At 47.1% G+C, this 26,469-nt stretch overlaps 1 protein-coding gene across 3 annotated transcripts; it reads left to right on the top strand.

Annotated features, from left to right (window-relative positions):
* The first annotated feature begins 982 nt into the window (after positions 1-982).
* Positions 983-26,205, top strand: Bcl6 (BCL6 transcription repressor). 3 transcript variants are annotated; one of them, XM_090343743.1, is made up of 10 exons: positions 983-1,131; positions 12,327-12,365; positions 13,350-13,521; positions 14,949-15,170; positions 17,154-18,125; positions 18,880-19,064; positions 20,349-20,516; positions 22,136-22,266; positions 22,378-22,515; positions 24,971-26,205. In XM_090343743.1, exons 3-10 carry the CDS (start codon positions 13,361-13,363, stop codon positions 25,112-25,114), a joined length of 2,121 nt encoding a protein of 706 aa, XP_090199869.1. In that variant the 5' UTR covers positions 983-1,131; positions 12,327-12,365; positions 13,350-13,360; the 3' UTR covers positions 25,115-26,205. The 3 variants fall into 3 exon arrangements, with proteins under 3 accessions (XP_090199869.1, XP_090199883.1, XP_090199878.1); XM_090343757.1 differs by lacking the exon at positions 983-1,131 and adding an exon at positions 8,770-9,693; XM_090343752.1 differs by lacking the exon at positions 983-1,131 and adding an exon at positions 9,742-11,186.
* Positions 26,206-26,469: the final 264 nt, after the last annotated feature.

Genomic DNA, 26,469 nt, shown 5'->3' with positions numbered 1-26,469 from the left:
TAGTCCAAAGGTTAAAAAAGAAAGAAAAGAAATTGCATCAAAGAGGTAGGAAAAGAGTGAGAGTTGTGGTTGTCACATATGTCCCCTGATTTAAGTTTCTGTCAATAGTATCAGTATTGGGGAAAAAAATAATTCATCATCTTTGACATGCTTGAGAGATTAGATTGGAAAAGAAAAAAAAAACACAGACCAACTGCTGACAGATCCTATGATTTACATAACACCACAAACTTGCAAAAGGCGAAAAATCAGAAGCAAAAATCCCAAAAATCCTCAAAATACAACAACCAGAAATCCCAAGCCACCACAAGAAAAAGAAAACCCTCAAAAACAAAAACACCCTCCTCCTCCTCCACCTCCCCCCCCCACACCCTCACTCTCTCTTGTCCAAAAATAAAAAATAAACGAACCCACCGAAAACGGCTTGGCAAATATTTTTCTCGTGGTGCCTAATATTCTAGCTGGAAAGAGCTGTTCAGTGTTTATTGCTTCCCACCCTCCCCACTCTTCCACCCCCCCCAACTCCCTTCTTTCTCCCTCTAACCCTCCTGTCTAAAAATCAAACATGCTCGTTCCAGTGGTTCAGATCGGTGGCTCCGTGGGGTGTTATTTACTCGAGGAGCGGAGTGAGAGGATGGGAAGGGGAGGAAGAATTAGCCCCAGACCCCTTCGGAAAGCAAGCGAAGCGCACGTCCCCCTCTTATGTCACCGAATAGCAAATTAGTTCTCAGAATTCCAGAGGCCGAGCTTTGCTACAGCGAAGGCGCCGACGTCACAGAGGAGGAGCCCACGTGACGGTGGTGGAGCAGACCGTACCATCCGCACGCGGGCCCGGAGGGGGGGCCCATCTCCTACCACCCCCAGCCTGGGACCCACACCTGCCTCTGACACCCCCGTGGATGGCCAAGACCACGAATTGTGACGACCGGGGAGGAAAGAGGTGGGCTCGGAGGGCCTTGGGAGGGGCACAAGAGGAAAAGTCTGCGGAGAGCGGACGCCGGGTCCTCCCCTGCCACTTCCCAGTGGTAAAGTCCGCAGCTCAAATTCCGAGAATTGAGCTCTGTTGATTCTTAGAACTGGGGTTCTTAGAAGTGGTGATGCAAGAAGTTTCTAGGAAAGGCCGGACACCAGGTGATTATTGCTGTCGCTGCCGCCGCTGCCGCTGCCGCCGCCGCCGCCACTGTTGCCGCTGGTGCCGCTGCCGCCGCCGCTGCTCATAATCATTATTTTACCTTTTAATTCTTTTCTTTTATTTTTGTTTTCCCCTCCGCTTTTGCCAAATGCTTTGGCTCCAAGTTTCCTATGTGTATCTATTGATATGAATGTATATATTTATTTATTCTAGCTGTCAGGTGTTTTAAAAAAAATAATAAATGCCGAAGATTTAGTCCCACGTCTCTCCCACTTTAGGATATAGATTTTTTTTTTTTTGGTAAATCTTCAGGATGCTTATTTTTTTTGTGGTGGTGGTTGTTGTTCTCTTTTGGAGTGCCTTGGCCGGTTTGGGGAGGATTTGCCACCTTCCCTTATGTTGTTCTGGTTTTGTTTTGTTTTGGTTTTTTTCCGAGGAGGTGGTGGAGAGAAGGAGGGGAGTTAGGGGGCGGCCGGGGCCGGGAGGCCGAGGCCGTGTGTTGGGGGTGATTCGGAGCCGTCTGGGGGCTGTCTGGCCTCGGACGGCGGAGAGGACGCGCGCTCGCGCTCAGGCTCTGGCTGCCGCCGCCGCCGCCGCCGCCGCTGCTGCTGCTGCTGCTTGCGTACGGCTTGTGTGTGGACTCGCTGGGACGATCCGTGCGGCTGGGTCTCCCCCACCCCCCTCGCTCTTTTCCTCGCTCGCACACTGCCTTTCTCCGCTCTCTTTCGCTCCTGCCTCCCTTCCCTCCCTCCTCCTCCTCCTTCTCCTCCTCCTTCCCCTCGCCTCTCCTCCCTTCCCCTTCGCCCGTCCTTCTGGGTTACTCCGGGGAGGCGCGCAGGGAAGCTGGCCCGCTCGCTCGCCCCGCTGGCTGGCTGCCTTCCACCGGCCTCGCTCCTGGAGATCTCTTCCCTCTGGCTTCTGAGCCGAGCCGAGATTTGGAAGCGGGGTGTGGGGGGGGGAGAAATACATCTATATGCCAGCGAACTCTTTGGGTGGTTTTTCCCCCCCTCGTCCTTTCTTTGCTCCGACTCCGTGGCTCTCGCGCGTCTCCTCCTTCTGGGGCCTCGGCTGGGATGAAGTGTGTTTCTCCGGAGGATCTCGGTGGAGGGGGCGGATGTGTGGATGGCCCCCGGGCCGTGTGTTGGCGCGGTGGAGGGTCGGGGAGGCGCGGGGCAGAGGCAGCGGAGGTGTTGCAGACTTTGGAAGAATGAGTCTTTTTTGTTGTTGTTGTTGGGTTGGTTTTTTTGGTCGGTAGTCTAGGGGTTCGGGGATCCTCGCATGCCCGGCCGGGCCAGCCCGAGCCGGGGAGGAGAGGCCGCGCGCGGGCGGGACGCGGGGCTCGACGGGGTGGGGAGGGCGGCCCCCCGGGGGGCGCGTGTGCACCTGCGGCGCGTGCGGGGACGCTCGGGGGCGGTGGGGACGTGGCCGGGACGGGCTCGGGGGACGGGGGGGCGGCGGCCGCGGTGCTGGTCTTTCGGGCGCTCGGTGACTCTCTGGAGTTGGATCTCCACGGTTGTTCCCTCCTTTCCCTCCGTTTGCTTTTATAGTCTATTTATTTTTTTTTGGAGTCCCCCTCGGTGGTGCCAGCTCCGTGAGAATGGCCACGGCGGGCCTGAGGGTCTGGACCCGGGAAAGGGGCCCGCCGCCCGCCTTCCCGACGCGCGTGCCAGACCCGGGAGGAGAGAAGGACGCTCGGCGGTTCCGTGGCTGGCTGGGGAGGGCCGGGGTGAGGAGGAGGGGGGACCCGGCGCGGGAGAGGGGAGGGGGAACCCTTTGTGAGTGATACGGCAAAAAAAAAAAAATCATCATCATGGTAATAATAAAAAAATAAGATGTGTGAGGTCGGTTGGATTTGCAACCTGTGGCTCTTCCCCGGAGGGAGTTAGGAATGGGGAAGGCAGTGGCGGCGGCGGCCCGGGCTGGGCGCGGGGAGGGAGTCAGAGGCTAGGAAATCGGCTGCTGGTGGAGTTGGGGGGGCAGCGGGACGGAGGGGTCCCCCCCTCGATCCTCCCCTCTGCTCCTTGCAGGGACGCTGGTAACACGTCTTGAGAACTGTGGGTTGCGTTGCTTTTATGATACTGTGTTATTGGGACCGCGGCGGGGGCGAGGGGGTTGGTGGTGGAAATGGAACTAGTGTTGTAATAATAAGTTTTAAAAATCTCCCCTGGAAAACATAAACACGACCCAGTAGATTTAAAAAAAAAAAAAGAGGGGATGAAAAAAGCCCCTCGGTGTTGTCGTGCTCCCCTCCCATAAAGGTTAAGTCTTGGTGTGGGGATGGTGGATGTTCTGACACTTGGGAGAGTGAATGACCCTCAAATTGGAAGTCCAGAGCTGTTTACAGAGTCTTTGACGGCCCCCGAGAGCCAGTCATTCTCCACAGAAAAGTGATATAATCTTTTATGGGTTCTTTTTCAATCAGTTTATAGTTTCCAGGAGGAAAGCCTTGTAAAACTTAAAAAAAAAATGTTAGTAGATTTTTTTTTCTTTTACTCTCCAGAAATGGGGGGGGGGGGCAGAAGAGAGAGAGAGAGAGAACCAGGGATAGAGCTAGCTGTTTAGAAATTCAGTTTGTGGCTCTTAGCGATGCCACTGGCTTCCTCAACAGAGACTGCCAGTTTCCCTTTTTCTTTGCAAGGTGTGTGTGGTTTTAATAAATAACTTTTGAAAAAAATTAAAAGGGCCGGCAACATTCATCAGGAGACAGGTATCTATTTTGCTCACTATTTACTACCAAGAGCCTTTGGCACTGGAACAGAAACTCGTAAATCTGCAGCCCAAGTTGAAGTTCATCTGGCCCTCGTCCACACACTATTCCTGGAGGTAGCAAACACGAGCTCAAAGAAGCAAGGTGAAATCTCATTTCTTGCTTTAAAATATATATGCTTCTTTTTTAAGAAGAAAAGGAAAGGTATTTGTCCCTGGGAGAAAGAGAGAGAGAGAGAGAAAGAGAGAGAGGAGAGAAGGGGAGAGGGCACCCCAGGAGTTTGACGTTCTCTTGCTAAGATGACTGCAGTTAAGTCTTCAGGCCAAAATAGAACCTGTGTGCATGGGAAATACCCCTCCCCCCAAGTTTATAAATAGAAGTTTCCAATATCCTATTTGGAAGACTTTCTCATATTGCACACTCAAGTACAGGCTGACTGCAAGGGTCCTTTCATAGGGATGAGAAGGCTAGACATGACACATAAACATTAGGTGACTTGAAAGAGGGACAAATAGGGAATGAATTTTTCTATTGACCTTTTGCTCTCCTGCTTAGTTTGAAAGGGTTTTACCCTAATGCTTTCTTGAAAAGACTGTTTATTCTGGGTTAGGTGCATAGGGCTAGAACTCTAAATTCTCAAGTTGTCCTTTGCTGAACCCTTGAAAGAGTTCCAGTTATGGATTGAGTAAAATGGTAGCCAGGACCAGATGTCAAAATCCTTCCTTCCCTCTCTCCATCCCCTGCCGGGCAGCAAAACTCACAACTCACTTGGTTGTGTAAAACTTAGGTTTTCAGGGGAGACAGTACGGCAGCGCCACCCCTCGGTGGGTACAACTATTAGCGAAAGTCAAATACTGGAAAAACATAATTGTGAAATTACCTTACTGGGGGCATAGGTATGTATATTATCTGGGCAAGATTAACACTATGAGGGTGGCAACACTTTTAAGAGGCAAATCTTGCAAATTTATCTCCCCAATAGAGAAGAAAAGTGTTATTTACCAGATAGGCTAGTGTCATACTTAGAGATGTTGTTTCAAAGAAAGTGTAGGGAAAAGGGAAAAGGGCATGGTGTAGAGGCGTGTGTGTGTGTGTGTGATGGTTGACTTTAAGGTTTCTAGGTAGACGAAGTGGTTGTCCTTTGGAGTTGTACTTAGCCTTTCAGGACATCTGAATTCTGAATGATAAGCAGGAGTGTGTGTGTGTGTGTGTGTGTGTGTGTGTGTGTGTGTGTGTGTGTGTGTATTGTTGTGGCTGAAATTGTTGTAGTTGCTCTGGCGGTGACAATGGAAGAGGGGATGGGACTGTGGATGGCGTGGCACATTGTCTGCAGCCCCCAGAGAATCCAAGTGGCTCCGCAAACATAAGCAGGTTTCTTTACTGAACTGCGCAACAAGTGGGGTGGCCGCCTCCGAGCCAGCCTGGAGGAGCCAGAGGAGCCAGCGCGAAGCGCAGGGCCCGAGCTGCCCAGCTTCTCTTAACCCCCAAGGAAGCCAGGAGCTGCTCTCTAAACCCTTCCCACCTCCTAGTCCACCCTCCAAAAGACCCGATTCTGGTCCCCCTCTCCTGCTTTGCTGTGCACTGTAAGTCCCCAGGAGAGCCTGCCTGCCTTGGCTCTCCCACCCAAATCCCTTTCCTTTAGGGAGAGGGATCATGAGTTCCTTCCCGATTTTCTTTTCTGGTCGATATATATTTTTAAAAAATCTCGCTTAACATCATCACCCAGGTTCTATTTGAAGAAAAGCGTACCCTTTTTTCCCCTTTCCCAATATAGCTATTTTTATGGGGGTGGGGAGATCAACGTAGGATGCATAAAAAAAGCAGCTTTAGAAACTGCGAGGTGGTTGCTAGAGGTGTGAGCATCAGGAGGAAAGGAATTGCATTCACTAGATTGTTTTCCAGCTTTGGTTTTGGTTGCAACTCTATCCCCACCCCCAAGAGACAGAGGGGAAAAAGGAAAAAAAATAAAATAAATAAGAGCGGAACCCAGTGTGGAAGACTGTAGCGGACCGCGTTCTCCACCTACTGGTGGATTGTGGTCACTGCCTTTGCAGAGAACATGGTGTCGACCCTTTCACCTTGGGGTTTCAGTGTCCAGAATAGTTGCTAGAGCTCAGAGAAAAAGGACCCTCCACTGGGAACAGTGTCTGACAACCGAAATTATTTTAATGAGTTGATAAAAATCAGAAAGGTCCCAGATGCTTTTCTTTGTCCTTAATCACTCAGTGATCCACATTTATCTTAACCAAGAGAAACACTAACCGGCTTTGAGGATATCTACCTGTGGCTGTAGCCCTCTATGGGGTGATGGAAGGAATCCAGGAGTTTAAATAAGGGCTCGACTTCTATTTTGTAGTTGAGGAAACAAACTTCAGAGGGATCTGACCAATTCTAGGCAGCGGCACAAAGTCACAAGCAAAGTTTACCACAGTATCCTTAAGGTATCAGAGTGGAAGAAGAAGAGCCCCCTCCCCTTAAATTGTGTGTGTGTGTGTGTGTGTGGACTGGCACGGTCTCCCTAGTTTTTGTTCAAGGCTAGTGCTCTCCAGCCAGCTCCATCTCTGGCTTTTTGATGATTAATTGGAGATTTTCTTGCCCAGGCTGGCTTTGAACAGTGATCCTTAGACCTCAACTTTCAGAGTAGCTAGGGTTCCAGGCTTTACCCAGCACAGAGTCCTTATTTTAACCACTTATGTCATCGTAAGTAGTCAGTACACCTTGCAAATGGCTCCCTACACTCTGGGAGAAATTTGTTGAGAAAGTATGGCCTAAAATGTTCGGTGATGTGTCCATGGCACTGAGGAGGGAGGTGTCTCAGAGACTGAGGGTATGCATGTGCTGGAGTTGGGGGTGAGTGCTTAATGCCAACCAAGTGTGTAAAGTTGCAGAGGTGGGCCACACTCCAGAGGGGTCAAGTTTGGAGATAGATCATTTCTCCCAGTTCCTTTGTCCTTTGCTCAGTAGCTTGGCGAGAAATCAAGTGTGTACATGTGTGTGCATGTGTGTGTTTTTTTAGGGGGGGTTATCCTATGGATAGGCAGAGAGTCATCCTAAATTTGTGCCAGTGTCTCAGTAAAGTTTTTCGAATTCTTGAGTTAAGACACCAAATGCGCATCAGACTGCCTGCGCCCTCTAGTGGCGGCCTGCGTGCTCCACAGCCCCAGACACAGCCGTTCCCCACCCCCTCCCGCCCGTTCCCCCCTCCGACCCCCCTCCGCCACCCAAGCCTGCCAGAATCAAGTTCAGCCTCTCCCTCTGCGGGAGCTGTCCGAGGCAGAGTCGGAGAAACGCGCCTCTGTTTCGGGTTGGAAAAGAATCTGGGGACGTGTTTGAAGCGCGGTCAAGTTTGACTCATCGCTTTCCAAGGACAGTTAGTGCCTTCCATCTTCATTAACGTGAATAAAGACCTTGGCTGACTTCTATCCAGCTCGAATTTTAAACGCCATTGTTTGCTTGTGAAGATCATGCTTCCTCCCCTCCCTCTCCAATCTCTCTCTCTCTCTTTTCGTTTTTGTTTTCTGTTTTTTTTTTTTTCCTTGCAAAGGCGGAGCTCAGTCCAGTCAGGATAGCCAAAGAGATCTGTCTGCCCTGGGTCGTGGTCTGCTGGCATTAACTGCAGGCCTTCTGGAAAGCTACTTTCAATTGGGCGAGTGGTGGGGAGTGTTCTTTCGGCTGTTCATCTTCAGATCTTGCTGATAAAACACATCTCTTCTTCCTCCTCTTCCTCTTCCTCCTCCTCTTTTTCTTCTCTTCTTCTTCTTCTTCTTCTTCTTCTTCTTCTTCTTCTTCTTCTTCTTCTTCCTCCTCCTCCTCCTCCTCCTCCTCCTCCTCCTCCTCCTCCTCCTCCTCCTCCTCCTCCTCTTCTTCAACATTGCATTTCCTAGAAGCTTTGTAGGCTTGCAAGTGCGCAGAGGCAGGAAACGTGATGGAAATGAGAGTCAGGACATGAAGCCCCCCTCCCCCCAACACTCTGCTATCCAACTCGTTTTTACATACTGTCAGCTCTCCTGCCTTCTCGGGGACCCCCTAGCCAGGAGCACAATCTGTCCTTCCGTACCCCTAGAACATAAGACACCCAACAGCTTGACCCTACCCTCTACTGCCCAGACCTGGGAGACTACTGTGGCTACCTGCTGGCTGAGACAGACGCCGCTGCAAACCTCCAGTCCGAGCCCTCATGGGTTGTTCGCTGCAGTAGCTCCAACCTTCTTAAAATTCCTTGTCTCTGTCCCCAAACGGTGCTTTGCACTTTCAAAAAGACCCCTTCGGATTTTTTTTTTCCCCAGCGAGTCATTGGAGTTACTCGTTTACCAATAACCCGACAGCCGTCTTGGATAGAAAGCAGGGGGAGGGGTGTGGAGGAGGAAAGCATTCTTCACGTCAAGACTCGGGACAAACTAGGTCAATGAACAGGAGAGGCCGGCGTGGAAAGGCTTGGCTCGTCAAGGCTTGATGGAGGGCTCCCTCTAGTGTTAGGCAGCGGTAAGGACAAGACTGGGGAGTCTCCAATAAAAGCCAATCTTAACGCCCTAGATTCTCGTTCCTGACCCATTCTAGCCTTTTCTTTTCTCCTCCCCCGCCCCCTTTTCACTTTTCGCCTTGGGGCAAAAGGATGAGACAGCCACAAAATAGGATCTTGAGGCCACAGGGGTCCCAGCCGAGTGAGGACCAACCCTGACTCCGCCTCCGCCGAAGGGATGCGCGGCGCAGTGTGACGCCATCCGCTAGTTTTAGGACTGGACTGAGGCCTGGGAGCCCGCTGCTTCCCCCTTCGCCCCCCTCCCCTCACCCCCCTGAAAGCCTCTCTCGGAGTGGCTGTCGAGATCAGTTAGGAGATGGAACGCACAGGCGAGGCAACTTTGGACCATGCCAGTCCGCCGGCGCGCAGGCTGGGGTCCGCGCCCGCCCCGGGCCTTGGCGATCTGGATTTCAGGAAAACAGGATTCCGAAATCCCGAGACCTCACCAGGTTCAGCCTGGAAGATCCAGAACTGTAGACTTTCTAGCCGACGTAGGTGGACGGGTGCTTTTGATTTATTATTTTTTTTTTCCTCCAACTCATCTGGATCACCCAAGGCGGAGACCCTTTATGTACTCTCTAGGTACCCCCAGTCTTTTAAACTTTAACACCTCGTCTAAATAACCCCCGTTTAAAAAAAAAAAAAAAGGCAGGGAAGAAGGGGAAGCACGTGAAAAGAGAGAAACAGGATGCACCGGGCAAACAAACAGCAGAATTGGGCAACTGAAGTCTAGACAGAGCTTCTGATTGGATCCTAACTCCTGAGTTCCGTCCCGGGCCAGGGCTGTGTCTGACTTTCCCTACTTGTGAATTGTGCTGGGGAGGGGTGGGATTAGGGGAGCTAGGAGCCCCGGAACCCGATCGGACTGGGGATTTAGGGGAAAGGGAGAGATTGATCTTATTTGCTTGGAGTCTTCCTGCCTCCGCCCCCCCGCCCCCCCATCCCTGGGTGAATCCCGGCGCCGCGCAGCGATCCTGGCGGCCTTCGGGGACCCGCAGCTTCCTGGAAAGTTACTTCTGGTTGGAGCCGGGCAATGGGCAGAGTGTTCTGTGAAATCCTCTGAGCTGAGATCGACTAGGTTCCGGGAATGAGAGGGCTGTGCCATTCCCCTCACTACCCCCTGCCTTGAAGGCTTAACAGGAAAAAAAAAAAGGCATACGGACAATGTTAGCTACCGAGGTGCCTGAAAACTTTTATTTGGACTTCACTAAATTAAGCGTCGCTACGCTCCTACCACTGGGCTTCCACTGCGCCTTCCAGGGCTTGGAGGCGAATGGGCTGCCTGGCTACCCGAGCCTGCCGATCGCCTGGGTGTGGGCGGTCCCTGGAAGACAGGTATGGTGAGGTGAGGTGTGAGGTGGGGTGGGCAAGTGTGTGCTGGCTGACTCAGGCCCGGATGCACTCGTGGGTGTGTGTGTGTGTGTGTGTGTGTGTGTGTGTGTGTGTGTGTGTGTGTGTGCGCGCGCGCACGTGGGTGCCAGCCCAGTGGAGGAAGCAAAAGGAAGGGGTCTTTCTTATTGGTACTCTCTGGTTCTTAACCTCCCCTCTCAGATCTCTTTTTCCCCCTCTTTTGCTTTCGCTGTTTTTCCTCTTTGCTCTTGTTTTTGTTTGTTTGTATTTTTGTTTATTTGTCTTTTGGTCTCCTCCTCCTCCCCCAACCAGGGGAAACTTTTTTGGCGTTATCTCCTTGTGCGTCCTTAAATACACACAAGGAAAGCATGGAAGGAGGGACAGAGTAGAACTTTTTACTCGTGAGTGTGTGTGTGTGTGTGTGTGTGTGTGTGTGTGTGTGTTAATTTTTGGTGCTTGCTGCACCGGCCGCTGAGGTTTGGTGGGGAGCTCCACATCTGGGCTCCAGCAGTTGTTCACTTTCTCCTTGATGGTCCTGAACTCTTGGTAGTTGTGCATGGATGAATCTCAGAGAGGCATTGGTGTGACTGCACCTGGTAAAGAACGGGTGTCAAAGCTTGTGTCAGAGATTGGATTTGAGATCTTGGACAAGTCTTATGTCTGCAGCCTCTGTTTCCTCTGCAGTAAATCGGGTCTATTTTAAAAAATGATGTATTAGCAGATGGGACAAAACTTTGTGTTTTGTAGAGAAACTGGATATTGATGATGCTTCAGCATCTGTCACATGAAGAGAGGGAGGGAGGGCTGCGTTGTGGGCTACTAAGCAGAATTGGCTTACCTTACCCAGGAGAGAACTTGCTAAGGAAGCAGGCTTCCTGTACATGTATTTGCTTTTGCCCAGGTCAAGAGGAGGTTCAAGGTGACAAAGCGCATAGCCTGGCCGATCCAGGGATTTGTCTTTGTTTGCTACTGTCGGCACCTTGAGTGAGTCATTGCCACTTGCCATGGTGAAATGGCAAATCTGGGCTTCCTGTGGTTCCAAAAGTCTGCGACTGGAAATCCACAAGTAAGCCGGTGGTTAAAGCTGGTTAGAAGACAGCCTGGGTATTCTAGAAGCATTTGAGAATCTTTTTCCAAGAGGGAAGAGGGAGGAGAAAGCTTGTAAATAAATCTCATGCCGTCTTCAGCATTGTTTTTCGGAGGAAATAGTCATTGCAACCCTGGATAGTGCTTCATGAATCTCTCTCTACCCCCCTTTGAGTTGGAATAAGGAGAGGAGGAGATAGGTTCTGTTGTTGTTGTTGTTGTTGTTTCTGTCCTCTCCCTTCCCCCATTTCCTTCTTCAATCCCCCCTCATGCACATGCGCACACTAACGTTGAAGCTGATGAGATTGAGTGACTGGCACTTGGGACCACAGAGAAATGTCAGTGTTTGGTTACAGACTCAAGAAAGCCTCTCATTTTAGAGTGCTCTTTTGGTAAGACTCAGCAGCCTGGAATGGGGCAAAGTTTGTGTGGGGGAAGGAACTTAAAAAACGAGACTCACCCACCTCAGGGTGCTGTGCGCCATGTCCCATAGCACGTAGGCTGATTTGGAAAGGGGTCAGGAATTTGAGCCAGAAGACCTAGGGCCAGGCCATTAGCCATCTACGTGGCCTAACATGACCTCATTGGCCTTCCTTGGGCCCCTTTACCCAGAAAAATAGCTCCAAAGGGCAGTGCTTTTTAAAATGAAGGAAGACAGAGGTCCAATCTTGTTTGGTTTTGCAGTCTACATGTATTGCTAAATGAGAGTCTTACATCTGTACTCTTAACGATTTTTATTTTGGAGAGAGTACATAGTTCATTAACTCTCTTTAAAGATTAGCATTCCCGGCTAGTTCTCAACTAACTACACAGTTAAATCTTTGCCCAGCAGGAAGAAGTACAAACTTGGAAGCTGGGGCATTGTGTCTGGCCTTAGACTTGGGAGGGAAGGGAGAGGAAACTTTGAAAAAGAGGGCAAAGATAATGAAGGAATGCATAGACATGCCTTCTCCGGTTATAGTCTGTAGACTCCGTATTTAGTCCTCAGTGTTCCCGAGATTCAGGAAATACGGCCTGGCTATTTGTCCTGGACAAGTTGAACCCTCAAGTTTCACTTTTGTCACCAGTGAAGGAAGGATAGCGATATTGAGCCTATCAGCTTCATGGAATCACTTTAAGACTTGAAAGATAATATTTTTAGCAGGTTTTGAATAGTGTCCAGTGTTTTTAGGTCCCTGAAGGATCATTATCATTAATATTGAAAGAACTCCTTTTTTTTTTCTTTCCCGTAAACTCAAGTGGCCTTTGGATGTATAAATTTTTTATTTTGAGAAAGGAACTCTATGTGTACATGTATTTGTAATTAATGTACGCAATTGTACTTTCAATATTGAGGCTAAAGACATTATTATTGCATAGCTTCAGGGACCCATTGTTTCTGAAAAGAGCAAACTGGAGTATGTTTGCTAGCTTGTGGTAAAACCACACCAGCTGGCAGGCTGCAAAACTAACTACGAGTGTCCTAAAATAAGACTATAGTGGACAACCTTAACATTCATTAAATCGATTTCTCTTGGCTTTCTTCTCTGTAGGTTTTAAGCAAAATTTTGGACTGTGAAGCAAGGCCTTGGGTAAGTGGATGGAATTCTATGCTTTATAATTTTGTGGGCAAATTGTTTCTTTTTAATTTTGCAAATGCATGTGTTTTGGTGAACTTTGCATTGGAAGAGACAAAGGAAAATGAATTCCTTGTATCTTGCAACTAGCTTTCACTCCTACACAGTTAGACTTCACACTGTTGCATGGTGGTTCCTTCTGTTCTCATATCTTCATCTTAGAGAAAGTTACTGACTACCTGGGGTACCTCAACAATGGCCCAGTGCTAAACTGAAAAGCAAGCCAAGTGTGAATCCAAGTCTTGGAGAGAGATAGACTACCATCAGGATAATGAAACAAAGTATTGATGAAAATAATACATATTTTTAAACTGAGTAATTTTTTTTCCTGTGGCTATACCTGAGCATTTGTACTTAAGGGTGGTACTCTAAGTTGAGTCTTACAAACTTTCCTGGCTGAGGTGGATGTGAATTCTTACATCGTAGTCCTGAGTAACTAGCATTAGAGGCACAAGCTAACAGCACTGGGATATGGCTGCAATTTTTTTTTGAGAAACAGCTATGCTGTGGCACAAATCCCTACATTTTACAATTATGTTGGTATTACCATTTCCATTTGGTAAAAGCAAATCCCAGAAATACCAGCAGGCTCCAAGCCATACAGCCTAAGGAGAAGTGAGTCTCATGGACTTTCTCCATTGCAACATACTCACCTACCTCTCAATGCTTGCCAAGATATTTGGTATGTGAGGAGGACATTCAACCAATAGTTCTTCCCTTCCACCCTCAGAACTTTCTATGCCAACTTCCGATAAAGATTATTCTGCTCAGGTTATAGAATGCACAGAGGAGGGTGATGTGTTGCTCAAAGATGAAGTACAAAGGACCTGGGTTGCATTCCATACCTAAGCAGCTTGAACCACTTGCCTGTTCTGGTAGTCTTAGTAGGCAAGAAACAGTGTCTTGAGGATTAATCAAATTTTGACTCCTTTTGTTCAGGTGAAGACAAAATGGCCTCACCGGCTGACAGTTGTATACAGTTCACCCGCCATGCCAGTGATGTCCTTCTCAACCTTAATCGCCTCCGGAGTCGCGATATCTTGACAGATGTTGTCATTGTGGTTAGCCGTGAGCAGTTTAGAGCCCATAAGACAGTGCTCATGGCCTGCAGGTAAGTAGTGTGGAAGGGAAGGTGTGAGGGCGTTGTAGAGAAGAGGGCTGGCTATGCTATGTGTAGAATGGAGCCCCACTAGTCTTTTACATAGCAGCATCAGGCCTGGCACGCAGCTGTTCCAGAGGCAAATGAAATGCATGCACTTTTAGGGGAGAAATGCTTTCTTTTCTGTGGACACTAGGGGAAGAAATCGCAAATGAATTATAGGGAAGGGTGTGTATAGTGTGAGCAGGGAGAATAACTTCAGTTAACCAGTGAGAAAGGAAAAAGGAAGAGCCTCTAAGCAACTTAATTTGAACACTTAAAAAAATAGCAGTCTCAGTTTGAGGATAGCCACACAAAGAGTGAGATACCTTATCAGTAAAGAAGCCTGATATAGTGGTGCAAGTCTGTAGACTCTACTACACAGGAGATGTAGACAAGAATGCTGCAGGCCCAGACCAACTCCAGGCAAAATTGCAATATCCTATTTGGAAAAGAACAAAAAACCATAAAGGGCTGGGGAGATGACTCAACAGTAAAGCACCTCACTACCAAGTATGAGACTCCAAGTTTAAACTCACAGTACCACAAAACAAGCAAACAAAATACAAATAGTGCAGAGGACAGAGATTTACAGCGGTCAACAGTAATAGCCAATGTTCAGTAAGTGCTTACCATGCTTATCATGTAGGCATAATGTTATGCCCATAATAGACTCACTTCCTGCCCCAAACCGGCAAAGTAATGCTATTGTTTCCCAACCTGATCTTAGCGAAGGCTGCGTAGCCGCTACTAATAGGTGACAACCAGAAGTGAAATGACAGCCTAGAATTCTAGGTTTTTAATTGAATACTAGACATAGAATGTGACTGAAGCTTGACTTGATTCTTCCAGGAACAATTGACTTGATTATTTCTGGGCTTTTGGGAAAAGTTGTAGGATGTTTCTGTAGGCATAGTTTTGTTTGTTTCTCATCTATACCCAACTTCCTCTCTTAAAAGCATACAACAGATATATTTTTTTTGGAGACGTGAATAATGTGCTAGAACAAGAGGGGAACAATCCCAGAAATGTAGACTAAGAATAGATACTACGAATGAATGCTAAATTTAACTTTGATAATCCATGCAGTTAAGACTACAAGAACAGCAGGCACTGTGACTTTGAGAATATCACTTAACCTCGATCATCTCAGTCACCACTTTGTAAAAATGGAACATGGCAATATTTACCTTGCATGGTTGTGAAGAAGGCAGGGAACTGTATGCAAGGTACCTTAGGATTCCTTGGTATTTTGTTGGCTCTCCCAAGACCAAATTCTTATTAATTGCATGGAAGTCAGAATGCAGGCCCTGGGAAGAAGGGACTGGGAAGCTCATCCATGCTACTGTAAACACCCCCAGATTCTGTCTACTATAATGGGACACTTGCTTGTTTTACAGTGGCCTCTTCTACAGCATCTTCACAGACCAGTTGAAATGTAACCTCAGCGTGATCAATCTGGATCCTGAAATCAACCCTGAAGGGTTTTGCATCCTCTTGGACTTCATGTACACGTCTCGGCTCAATCTGCGAGAAGGAAATATCATGGCTGTGATGGCCACAGCTATGTACCTTCAGATGGAGCATGTTGTGGACACATGCCGGAAGTTTATCAAGGCTAGGTGAGTTGAGGCGCTTCTGTTTCATGCATACAAAAAAAAGAATCTACCATAATATGCGGCAGTATATTTTGGCACTATTATTGAACATTTCTGCCCATCTTAACTTTTGCATTTTATGCAAACTTGACCCCTGCCAGCTGCCGAGCTGCATCGGGTGTATGATCCGCTCCTGGTTTCTTCAAGGGTCCTGCAAGGATTCTGGACCTCATGCTCTTGCTCAGTTTTATTTGCTCAAAGCTGGTGCTGCACCACTTGAGCAACACCTCCATTCTGGCTTTCTGGTGCTTGATTGTAAATAAGAGTCTCATGGACTTTCTTGCCCAGAATAGCTTGAAACCATGATCCTCACATATCAGCTTCCTGAAAAGCTAGAATTACAGGCATAAACAGCCAGAGATCAGATTAGATATTATTCTGATTATCCCTCTTCCTCCCTCAGGGTCTTCCTCTGTGCTCTACAGCATCTGACTTGCCTTTTAGACCTTCCTTTAAAAAAATTGCATATATGTTTTTGTTCTTTAGATTTCTATTACAACTATCCACATGCTTGCCCAATTTCCCTGCCAAACTGTGGACTAGTTAAATGGATAGGAACTGCCTTGCTCAACTTTTGTATCATTCTGCTCCTATTAGGAAGAGCACTTATTGAACCTGAGAGTTTCTTGATCTAAACTTCTCCCCCAAACAATGGTAGAGATGATTGCCACTGAAAGGGAAGGGTCCTGAGAACCAAAGAAGTAAAGAGCTTTGCTAAATGGAACAGAGACACGGGCTTAACTTCTTTGGAACCCTTTCAGCCAGCTGCTCCGGAATGACTGCATCCTTACTCAGCAGAAGGGCATTCCAACATGTGACCAGGAACTCAGTATTCCCAGAGCTGTTCACTTGACCTGGACAGTCGGGAAGCTCTTCTTTATGGCCATTTAAAAACTCTGTCTCCTTTAGCTTTCACACATGGGCTCTAGCTCTGTTCACTGTGGTCATGTTGAACTGGCCTATTTTCCCACCCACATAATGTCCCTTCAAGTCTCTTCAGTCAGCTCTGTAGGAAATCATGGTGGCAAGCTCATCATTGCTGTCATCTCTGAGTACTCTGTGTAGGCCAGGTCTTGAGCTCTGGACGGTAACTTGCTGCAGGTTACTTAGCCTCTAAATAGCACAGACAGGTTTTTCAAATGAAGATCAGGCGCTCTAGAATCAGGGCTTCTAGCACTGGCATTTGCTACCCATTCTCCACCATTCACTGCCCTAAGAGTCCATTCAGCACACGGGCACCTCCTTTGTTTAAGAAACTGGTACCTGCATTGTATAAATCACACCTCTCTGGTTCTATGTATGTCAAGTACCTGCTTTTCCTGCCTTGTAGGAATCTTTTGCATGTCTCACAGGAGAGAGGGGCTTTGAAAGCTTTATATAAGACATAAAAATGTACACCAGCAGAATATTACCGACTCACAGACAAACCTATAGAGGGGCTTTACATTTACAGGATTATATCTAATCAGAGACTGATTGTGTGAGTAGCTCATTTCCCATCTCTGGGCCTCAGTCTCCCCAGCTGTAGCCTAGATCACTGGACCTGTGATATAAATGCCTTGTAATTGTGTTTCAGAACCACATTCCCCTGTGTGTAGCTGACTCAAGCACAGATGTGGTTATATAACAGTGCCACTGCAAGGTCATCTGCTTAACAGTTCTAATTTTGGGCCTGGTGGCTCTCTCTCTCTCTCTCTCTCTCTCTCTCTCTCTCTGTCTCTCTCTCTGTCTCTCTCTGTCTCTCTCTCTGTGTCTCTCTGTCTCTCTCTCTGTCTCTCTCTGTCTCTCTCTCTGTGTGTCTCTCTCTCTCTCTGTCTCTCTCTCTGTCTCTCTCTGTCTCTCTCTCTGTCTCTCTCTCTCTGTCTCTCTGTCTCTCTCTCTGTCTCTCTCTCTGTCTCTCTCTCTCTCTCTCTCTTTCTCTCTCTCTCTCTCTGTTTTCTTCAACAGTGAAGCAGAGATGGTTCCTACTATGAAGCCTCCTCGGGAAGACTTCCTCCATAGCCGGATGCTGATGCCCCAAGACATCATGGCTTATCGGAGCCGGGAGGTGGTAGAGACTAGCCTACCATTAAGAAATACCCCTGGGTGTGAGAGCAGAGCCTTCGCTCCCAGCCTGTATAGTGGTCTGTCCACACCACCAGCCTCTTATCCTATGTACAGCCACCTCCCAGTCAATGGCTTCCTCTTCCCTGATGAAGAGCTGCGAGATGCCCGGATGCCTGTGGCCAACCCCTTTCCCAAGGAACGGGCCCTTCCCTGTGATAGTGCCAGACCAGTCCATGGTGAGTACAGCCGGCCGGCCATGGAGGTGCCACCCAGTGTGTGCCACAGCAACATCTACTCACCCAAGGATGCAGTCCCAGATGAAGCACGAAGCGACATGCACTACAGTGTGGCAGAGGGCCCCAAGCCTGCTGCCCCCTCAGCCAGAAATGCCCCATACTTCCCTTGTGACAAGACCAGCAAAGAAGAAGAGAGACCCTCTTCAGAAGATGAGATTGCCTTGCACTTCGAGCCTCCTAATGCACCCTTGAATCGGAAAGGCCTGGTTAGTCCACAGAGCCCCCAGAAATCTGACTGCCAGCCCAACTCACCCACAGAGTCCTGCAGCAGCAAGAATGCCTGCATCCTTCAGGCTTCTGGTTCCCCTCCAGCCAAGAGCCCCACTGATCCCAAAGCTTGCAACTGGAAGAAATACAAGTTCATCGTGCTCAACAACCTCAACCAGAATGCCAAACCAGAGGGGCCTGAGCAGGCTGAGCTGAGCCACCTCTCCCCCAGGGCCTACCCTGCCCCACCTGCCTGCCAGCCACCCATGGAGCCTGAGAACCTTGATCTCCAATCCCCAACCAAGCTCAGTGCCAGTGGGGAGGACTCCACCATCCCCCAAGCCAGCCGACTCAATAACCTTGTTAATAGGTAATTTCAGAGGCTATCTGGTTAGAGATTAACTAGACATGGGTTGAGAGTCATTTCTTTTGATGGGTGCAGGAGTTGGGGTTTTTGTTATTGTTCATTTTTTTGTCTGAATTAGCACCTGATAAAATTAACCTAAAAATTAGGAAGTTCTTACGCTGGCATTTTTAAAAAATTATTTTAAAAATTACGCTTAAGTAGTTGTACAGATGGGTTTCAATTCCACAAATAGTTTGTAAAGATAATGCATCGTAATCAGTGTCACCCATCATGGCTCCTCCCCATTTAGTCTATTTTTCTGTGTGTGTGTGTGTGTGTGTGTGTGTGTGTGTGAGAGAGAGAGAGAGAGAGAGAGAGAGAGAGAGAGAGAGAGAGAGAGAGAGAGAGAGAGAGAGAGAGAGAGAGAGAGAGAATTCTTCTCCATGGGAGAATAGCCAGGTTCCAAAGGCACTGTCCTCGGTGCTGGTATATCAGGGGACCCCCCCTCCTACTTTCCTTAGACTGAGAGAAGTTTGGGGTTGCAGTGATTGGGCTAGAGATGGGGTTTGCCCTGGTTTTGACCTTAGCCAGTGGTCTGCCATTGCTTTACTGAAGGTAGGCTTGAGGACAATGCTGAGCCCCAGAGTAGAGTGGGGTGGTTCTGCTCTCTGGGCTTGCCTGAGTACAGGGAGGAGAAGTTGGCACGGAGACAAGGAGGCATGGAGCCTCATCCCCTCCCACTTAGCTTCTGAATCTCCTTGCTCCTTCCTGCCCACAGGTCCCTGACCGGCTCACCCCGCAGCAGCAGTGAGAGCCACTCACCACTCTACATGCACCCCCCGAAGTGCACATCCTGTGGTTCTCAATCCCCGCAGCATGCAGAGATGTGCCTGCACACCGCTGGCCCTGCGTTCCCCGAGGAGATGGGCGAGACTCAGTCTGAGTACTCGGATTCCAGCTGTGGTAAGTCCCTTCCTGTCCACTCCCTCCTTGGGTAGAGAAAAGGAGAAGTCCATTATTCCACATGTAGTATGTTTCCATTTTATCTATGTATTTATTTGAGAATGCTCCTAATGAGAAATCCGTTAGTACTTAGAATCACCGGCAGATCACCCAGTTCTCCGGGTCTTGGGGAACTGGGTGGGACCAAAACAAGGGGTGGGTATTGGAGTTAATCTGGGATACCGGAGATAGAACAACCTTTGGAATCATTTTAGCACAAGTAGCTTGTGGGACTGACTGTAACTCCCAGAATTTTCTTAGTCTCCCTGAGCCACACTATTGTCCTGACCTTTCCCTATGTGTGAGGGCTAGGCTAGGCTCAGATTCTCTACAGAGAAATGTCTGGCCTTACATATTTCTGTGTCTTCCATAGGTCTTGAAATTCCCCAGTAAGGAGGAGATACTCAGAAAATAGTAGCTGAATTAAGTTAGTTACACTGCATTATTAGTTCACCATTTCTACATAGTCAATCATTTACATCCCCAGGTTTTACCAGATAAAAAAAGCCTCACTGTTGAGCTACCAGTAGCCCAGTCTAACACAGAGTAAATCACTAGCATACTGCCAGATTCAAAGCATTATAACAAAAGGAAAAAAATGTTTGTAGTGAGAGCATTGGCAGAGGGTCATGGATTCTGAGCAAGAGCAGAGATTGTCCTCTCCTGTGTCCTGGTTGTTTGCCTTGCTCCACTTTCTAGCTCCTTCTCTCTGGGCCTCTGTTTTCACTTCTGCCAGTTCCTGGTGTTCACATATCCCAGAGACATGAAATCCACACAGATTCAAGAATGGCCATCAAGTGATCATCAGTCCCTCTGTGACTTCCACATATGACGGAGTTGGACTGCTAGCTCATGTCCCTAGAGTGCTTTCTTTTACTTTGTGTAATGTACAGTGCTTCTGTGTGGTAAGCACGATAGGGACTGTGATCCTCCCTTTGAAGAGAGAGACACAGGATGAGCCAGCTATCACTGTAAATTAGTGAATAGGTAAAAAAGGTTCTCAAGCTCCTGGGAAGAGGAAGAGCACGTCATCAAACTCACGCAGGCCGTGAATGCCTATTAGTTTGTCTCCTCCTCCTCCAAGACTCCATCATATGTTTTAAGAAAAAAAATATATAGTCCCATGGCTCTTTTGCTCTGGCTTCCCAGGAGTGATGCTGAAAGAGTATGGGAGACCCAGAGGAGGGATCTCTTAGAGCTCTGTCTCCCCTCCTCGGGCTGATGTGTCCTTTCACCTTTCCACAGAGAATGGGGCCTTCTTCTGCAATGAGTGTGACTGCCGCTTCTCTGAGGAGGCTTCACTCAAGAGGCACACACTGCAGACCCACAGTGACAAACCCTACAAGTGTGACCGCTGCCAGGCCTCCTTCCGCTACAAGGGCAACCTTGCCAGCCACAAGACCGTCCACACAGGTATGGGCCTGGCTCACCTTCCAGGGTTCTCTAGGATTCTCAAGGGAAGGGCAGGCAGGAAACTAGGGGAAACAGCCTAGGGCCTTGGAACATAGTGGGATAAGGCAGGAAGCAGACCCATCCCAGCCTGTCTTATCTTCACTAGGTGACTTTTCCACTCATTGCATTGCTTGTCTTTCCTCTGAGACTCTCTGTCCTACTTCTCTGCCTTTGCTGGTGTTAGAAGTGTATTAATTCCATGATATCCAGGAGGAAACTAAGGCTGACAGAGGCAAAGTGAATTTTTCTAAAGCCAGGAAAAAAGGATAGTCTTTTGATGTCCTCTAAGAAGCAAGCTCATATTCCTTTACCAGGTAGCTTCTTGCAATCTGATGGTTGTAGGGTGTTTATTGTCTCATACCTTTTAAGTGGCCCCATTATTCCCGAAACTTTCCATAGTGGAAGGCTCAGCCCTTCGATTGCTTTCCTCTGCCTGAGCCTCTACTCACATCCTTGCCCCGCCCCTCTAGCAAATGGAATACAGCTGTAGTTGCCACAAATGGAAAAGTATGTTTGTTCTGAAAGAGAGAAACTAGAGCAGCCTGATTGTATCTCCCTGGTGAGGGAGCAGATATTGCATCAGCCTGATCCAGGGGAAAGCCAGAACAGTCGTCGTTCCAGGTCACCTCAATTAGTCCCGCCCATTCTGAGAGGGAAACTGAGGTCCAGAGAAAGACCATGACATGCCCAAATCTTACAGGGAGATGAACCTGATAAAAACACTGGTTTTAAAGCTCTTGCTTCGTGGAACTTCCCACTCTTATCCCATACCTAGCTTTGTTTGTTTCTACCCCACCAAGCCATTGGCTTGTTTCTGGCCCTGTAAGACATGCCAGAGTTTATGAGATGGAGAGAGAGAGAGAGAGAGAGAGAGAGAGAGAGAGAGAGAGAGAGAGAGAGAGAGAGAGAGAGAGAGAGAGAGAGGGAGAGATGGGGGGAGGCAAAGGAGGAGGAAGAGGAGGAAGAGTTGGAAGAGGATGAGGAGGATGAGAGGAGGAGGTATGTGAGAGTGAGAATGAGAAAGGAGCATAGGCCAAAGATGAAGATTTTTGATTCTTTCTTTTCCCTCAAGAGAAGGAAATCTTTGGATCACTAACTCACAGTTTAAAAAAATGAATACCAGGAAGTTGGAACATGTGTTGTCAGGGCTGAAGAGAGTTGGAGGGAAAGGAACAAATGAATTGTGGGAGGAGGGGTGGACATATGGAGTCATAATATGCAACATACATATGTGAAAATGAGGCCAGGTGACATGGAGGGTGAGGGGTCGAGAGAACAATAGAAAAGGGGACATGAATCATAATGCTCATAAACTGACATGCTGAATTGAAACCCCTTTGTACAATTACTTAATAACATTTTTAGTAACTTTTTATTACCTGAGCTGAGAAAACAGGAAAAAAGATAATAGGAAAAAATAGTTCCAAGGGAGAGAAAAAAGGAGAAAGAGAGGGAAGAGGGAGAAAAAAGCAGCAGCAATGGTCTCTGAGAGGAACAATTTGCCTTGAAAACTGTGGCCAGTGCTAGTGATGACCTCCACTGAATATGGCTTTGTCTTTTCCTTTTTCTCTGGGAAATAGGTGAGAAACCCTATCGTTGCAACATCTGTGGGGCCCAGTTCAACCGGCCAGCCAACCTGAAAACCCACACACGAATCCACTCTGGAGAGAAGCCCTACAAATGCGAAACCTGTGGAGCCAGATTTGTACAGGTAAGCAGGCAGTGTGGTGAGCTGATGGGGAGGGGGAGGGGCAGATGAGGACCCGTTAGAGGGTCTGGGGGCCACCCCAGCAGAGTTTTTCATACTGGGCTCTTCCTTCAGGTGGCCCACCTCCGTGCCCACGTGCTCATTCACACTGGAGAGAAGCCTTACCCTTGTGAAATCTGTGGCACCCGCTTTCGGCACCTTCAGACTCTGAAGAGCCACCTGCGCATCCACACAGGAGAGAAACCTTACCATGTACGTAAGCCTCTAGGGTCTGCAGAGGACGTGGATCTGGGTCAATGGAACTGGAGGGCACCCATCTCAAGCACTCAGGCCCTCCCAATAGGCTGGGAGATCTGGAGTCTGCGCCAGATTGTCTAAGACAAATCTATGTGGCAATTCCAGGTCTCAGGATGTTTGTCTTCGAAAGGGAGGCATTAGCTGAGCCATAAGAAAGAAATACAGACTATGGAACTCGAGATATTAGGATCATATACTCATTTCGTACTTACTAAGGGCCCATAGCAAATTCCTGTGTTGTGCAAGATGGACATTTCAGAGCAGCTATGGTATTTGAAAAGAAATTGTCTTAGAAGTAGGAGGAGGACTTAAAAATGTGATGCTAATCTGAACAAACTACAACAAACAAGCAAACAAACAAACAAGAAGAAAAGGCCAATCCAAGCAAGAGCAGGTAATCAGCTATGCAGTTACTAGTGCCTTGCTAGGAACAGGCTGGTGGAACTGTGTCCTAGGGCAGAGTTCAGAAAAATAAGAGCCTGCAGGCTAAATTGTAAACATCGAATGAACTAGAAATGCTTTATAATACTACTACTAATAATTTATGAAATTCCAAAGTATAATGAGATTTCAATTTCAGAGGAGTTTAGATGACCACACTAATTTGTTTTAAGTATTGTGCATGGTTTAAAGAATTTGGATGCATTACTTGAGGTGATAACAGCCACAAGAATCAGTCTATAAATGATTCATCACAGCCCACGTGTTAACTTGAAAAATGGGGCTGTTTGTGTTTGTGTATTCTGTGACTTGGTGTAAATATCCCCATGCTAGCGCTTTACTCGTGGAGGAAAATAGTTGTCCTTTTAGTGCCTTAATTTCCTCATCTGTAACAATGAGCCTGAAAATGGCCTCTATCCCATGGAGTAGTATTATTAAGTTAACTAATTCATTGGACTGTTCAGGATAGATTAAGAATGTGGCAAGTGTGTAATATTTGTCACTCGCTATGTTATGATTTGCTAGAATTTTATATGCAGAGGATACCCAAGTTGAGAGGGGCCATTTAGTATTTATGGACCTAATCCTTCCAGAGCAAGACCTAAGGCCCAGGGGGAAAAACAATACTCAGGACACATTGTAGTGGCTGGTAGAGATACAGTGGATACTTCTCAAGAGCCAGGACTTCTTGCTCACTGTATTGCACTACTGATTATTTTCTAAGACTCTAAAATTTCCATCTCAGTAGGTCACTTTATCATTATTTTAAAAAGAATACTCGAGTTTGGATTCAGAGTCTTGCTGTTGCTGGATCTGAAGCCCTTTGTGCTTTAGGTTATTATTATTTTTTAAAGATAAGACTCTTGCTTTTTGCCCAGCTGGCTTGAGACTACTATGATCTTTCTACCAATGCCTCCTGCACAGTTTGGATTACAGATAGGCACCACTATGCCCAGCTTGTTTGTTGACATAGGAGGCTTACTAACTTGTTGTCCAAACTGACCTTGAACCATAATCTGGATCACTAACTCCTGAGCAGCAGAAGCTATAGGTATGAGGTACTGCCCTCAGCCCAACAATACTGTCTTATAGTAGTTTTAAATGTATAGATTGTGAAGACCATGCACCCAGTTTCCTCTATTGTTAATACATTATCTTTTTAGATACATCTGTCACAACTGATGAACCAACACAGATACATAATTATAAAGCTAAAGTTCATACCATGTTGGAGACACTTAAAAAAAAAAGCAAATAAAATTGGGTTTTATACCCCCAACAGGCCCATTTTTCTGTTTCATTACCTCTCTGCATTTAACTATTTGATTTTTAAATGACTTTCCTTGAAGGGAGACACAGCTCTACTTGCTAAGGCTTTACTAGCTTAGTTAAGGAAGATATTTTCTCCTAGGAAGGAATATAACTGTATTTTAAAACCATACCCTAGATTTGAGCACTTCCATGGATTCAAATTGGTCTAATCCATTTGTCGAGATGTATTCTGGTTCACTGTGTTATTTGTCTGGGTGAGGATAATTTTTCTAGCTAGATGATGTTTAGTGAGAAGTACTCCTTGTCTTCAAAGTCCTATCCTATCTACCTGTTGACATCAGTGAGAGTGATGGCTTTATGACAAGGTTATAAAATCTGATCTCCCAAAGAGAAAGGGATTTTATTATTATTATTTTAAATCTTTGCTTCATAAATGACTTCACAATTACTTACGTTTGCATGGGAACTTATCTTTTGGCAAAAAATTTAAACTCATGTGAGGGAAGAATGTTTCAAGCCAGGCAAAAGCATGATTGACACTGGGAAAGCAGGCCAGGGACCATTGCACAATATGTGCTTATCTCTAGAGGCAGTTGGGATTTCCACTGGCTCCTCACCTGGCCCGAGCAGGACGAGCTTCTGGAGTCTTTGTCCAGGGTTGATCCTAGCTAACAGTTCGCCTCTTGTGTTCCTCCAGTGTGAGAAGTGTAACCTGCATTTTCGTCACAAAAGCCAGCTGCGACTTCATTTGCGCCAGAAGCATGGCGCCATCACCAACACCAAGGTGCAATACCGCGTGGCCACCACTGACCTGCCTCCGGAGCTCCCGAAAGCCTGCTGAAGCATGGAGTGTTGACGCTTTCCTCTCCAGCCCCTGCTCAGAATCGACCCAAAGGATACTGTAACACTTTACAACCTTCATCCCATGATGTAGTGCCTCTCTCATCCACTAGTGCGAATCATAGCTGGGGTGGGGGTGGGGGGGCGGGGGGCGGGGCCGGGGAGAATGGGAGCGCAGCCACTCCCCTTCTCCCACTGCCATGAAACATTAAGACAATAATATTGCTTCTTCTCCTATGTGTAAAAGCGAACTACGTCAGCTAAAAGCAAAATCATTTCATAGCTCACAGAGGGGGAGTATGCAGAAACCCTGACTTGACTCGGTCTGCGAAATGAGGAATGTATATGTTTTGTGGGAACAAATGACAAATGTTTCTCTTTTTTTTGTATGTAAATGTGCTGTTCTTTTCAGAGACAAGACTTTGGTATGTTATCCAAGAGAGGGCTTTAATTTTTTTAACCAAAGGTGAAGGAATATATGGCAGAGTTGTAAATATATAAATATATATATAAATATATATAATATAAATATATATAAACCTAAAAAAGATATATTAAAAATATAAATTGCGTCAAAGGCTCGATTTTGTATCTGCAGGCAGACACGGATCTGAGAATCTTTATTGAGAAAGAGCACTTAAGAGAATATTTTAAGTATTGCATCTGTATAAGTAAGAAAATATTTTGTCTAAAATGCCTCTGTATTTGTATTTTTTTTTGCAAGTGAAGGTTTACAATTTACAAAGCGTGTATTAAAAAAACACAAAAAGAACAAAAAAAACTGCAGAAGGAAAACGTGTAATTTTGTTCTAGTTTTCAGTTTGTACATACAATGTGTCTTCACGGTGCCTTTTTTCACGGAAGTTTTCAATGATGGACGAGTGTGCGCCATCCCTTTTTGAAGTGTAGGCAGACACAAGGACTTGAAGTTGTCACTAACTAAACTCTCTTTGAGAATGTTTGTCTCATCCCATTCTGCGTCATGCTTGTGTTATAACTACTCCGGAGACAGGGTTTGGCTGTGTCTAAACTGCATTACCGCATTGTAAAATATAGCTGTACAAATAGAAGAATAAAACATTGAAAAGTCAAGCTGGCTTGGTCTGGAGGTCTTTCCTTGAGTGGGAATGAGATCTGGACATGGGGTGATAACCAGCTGCCCTAGTGGGAAATGGTCTTGGAAAAGAGAGGCTGCTGGTAGAAGTACCCTATTTGAGATGAGGCTGGGATGGGGGGCTTTGTTCTTGGTAGACTGGCCTGGGTCTTTCTTGTTCCCCAGCACTAGGATGGACTAAAGACCCCAGGTCCTGCTCATGAAGGCCAAATAAAGAACATGGATGGGCCCTCCCTCAGCCC

This window comes from Megascapheus bottae, chromosome 1, assembly GCF_031878675.1.
Source record: "Megascapheus bottae isolate mThoBot1 chromosome 1, mThoBot2.hap1, whole genome shotgun sequence".
Lineage (NCBI taxonomy): Eukaryota > Metazoa > Chordata > Mammalia > Rodentia > Geomyidae > Megascapheus > Megascapheus bottae.
The sequence above is the reverse complement of the archived record's forward strand: the minus strand, read 5'-3'. Positions and strand labels throughout refer to the sequence as shown.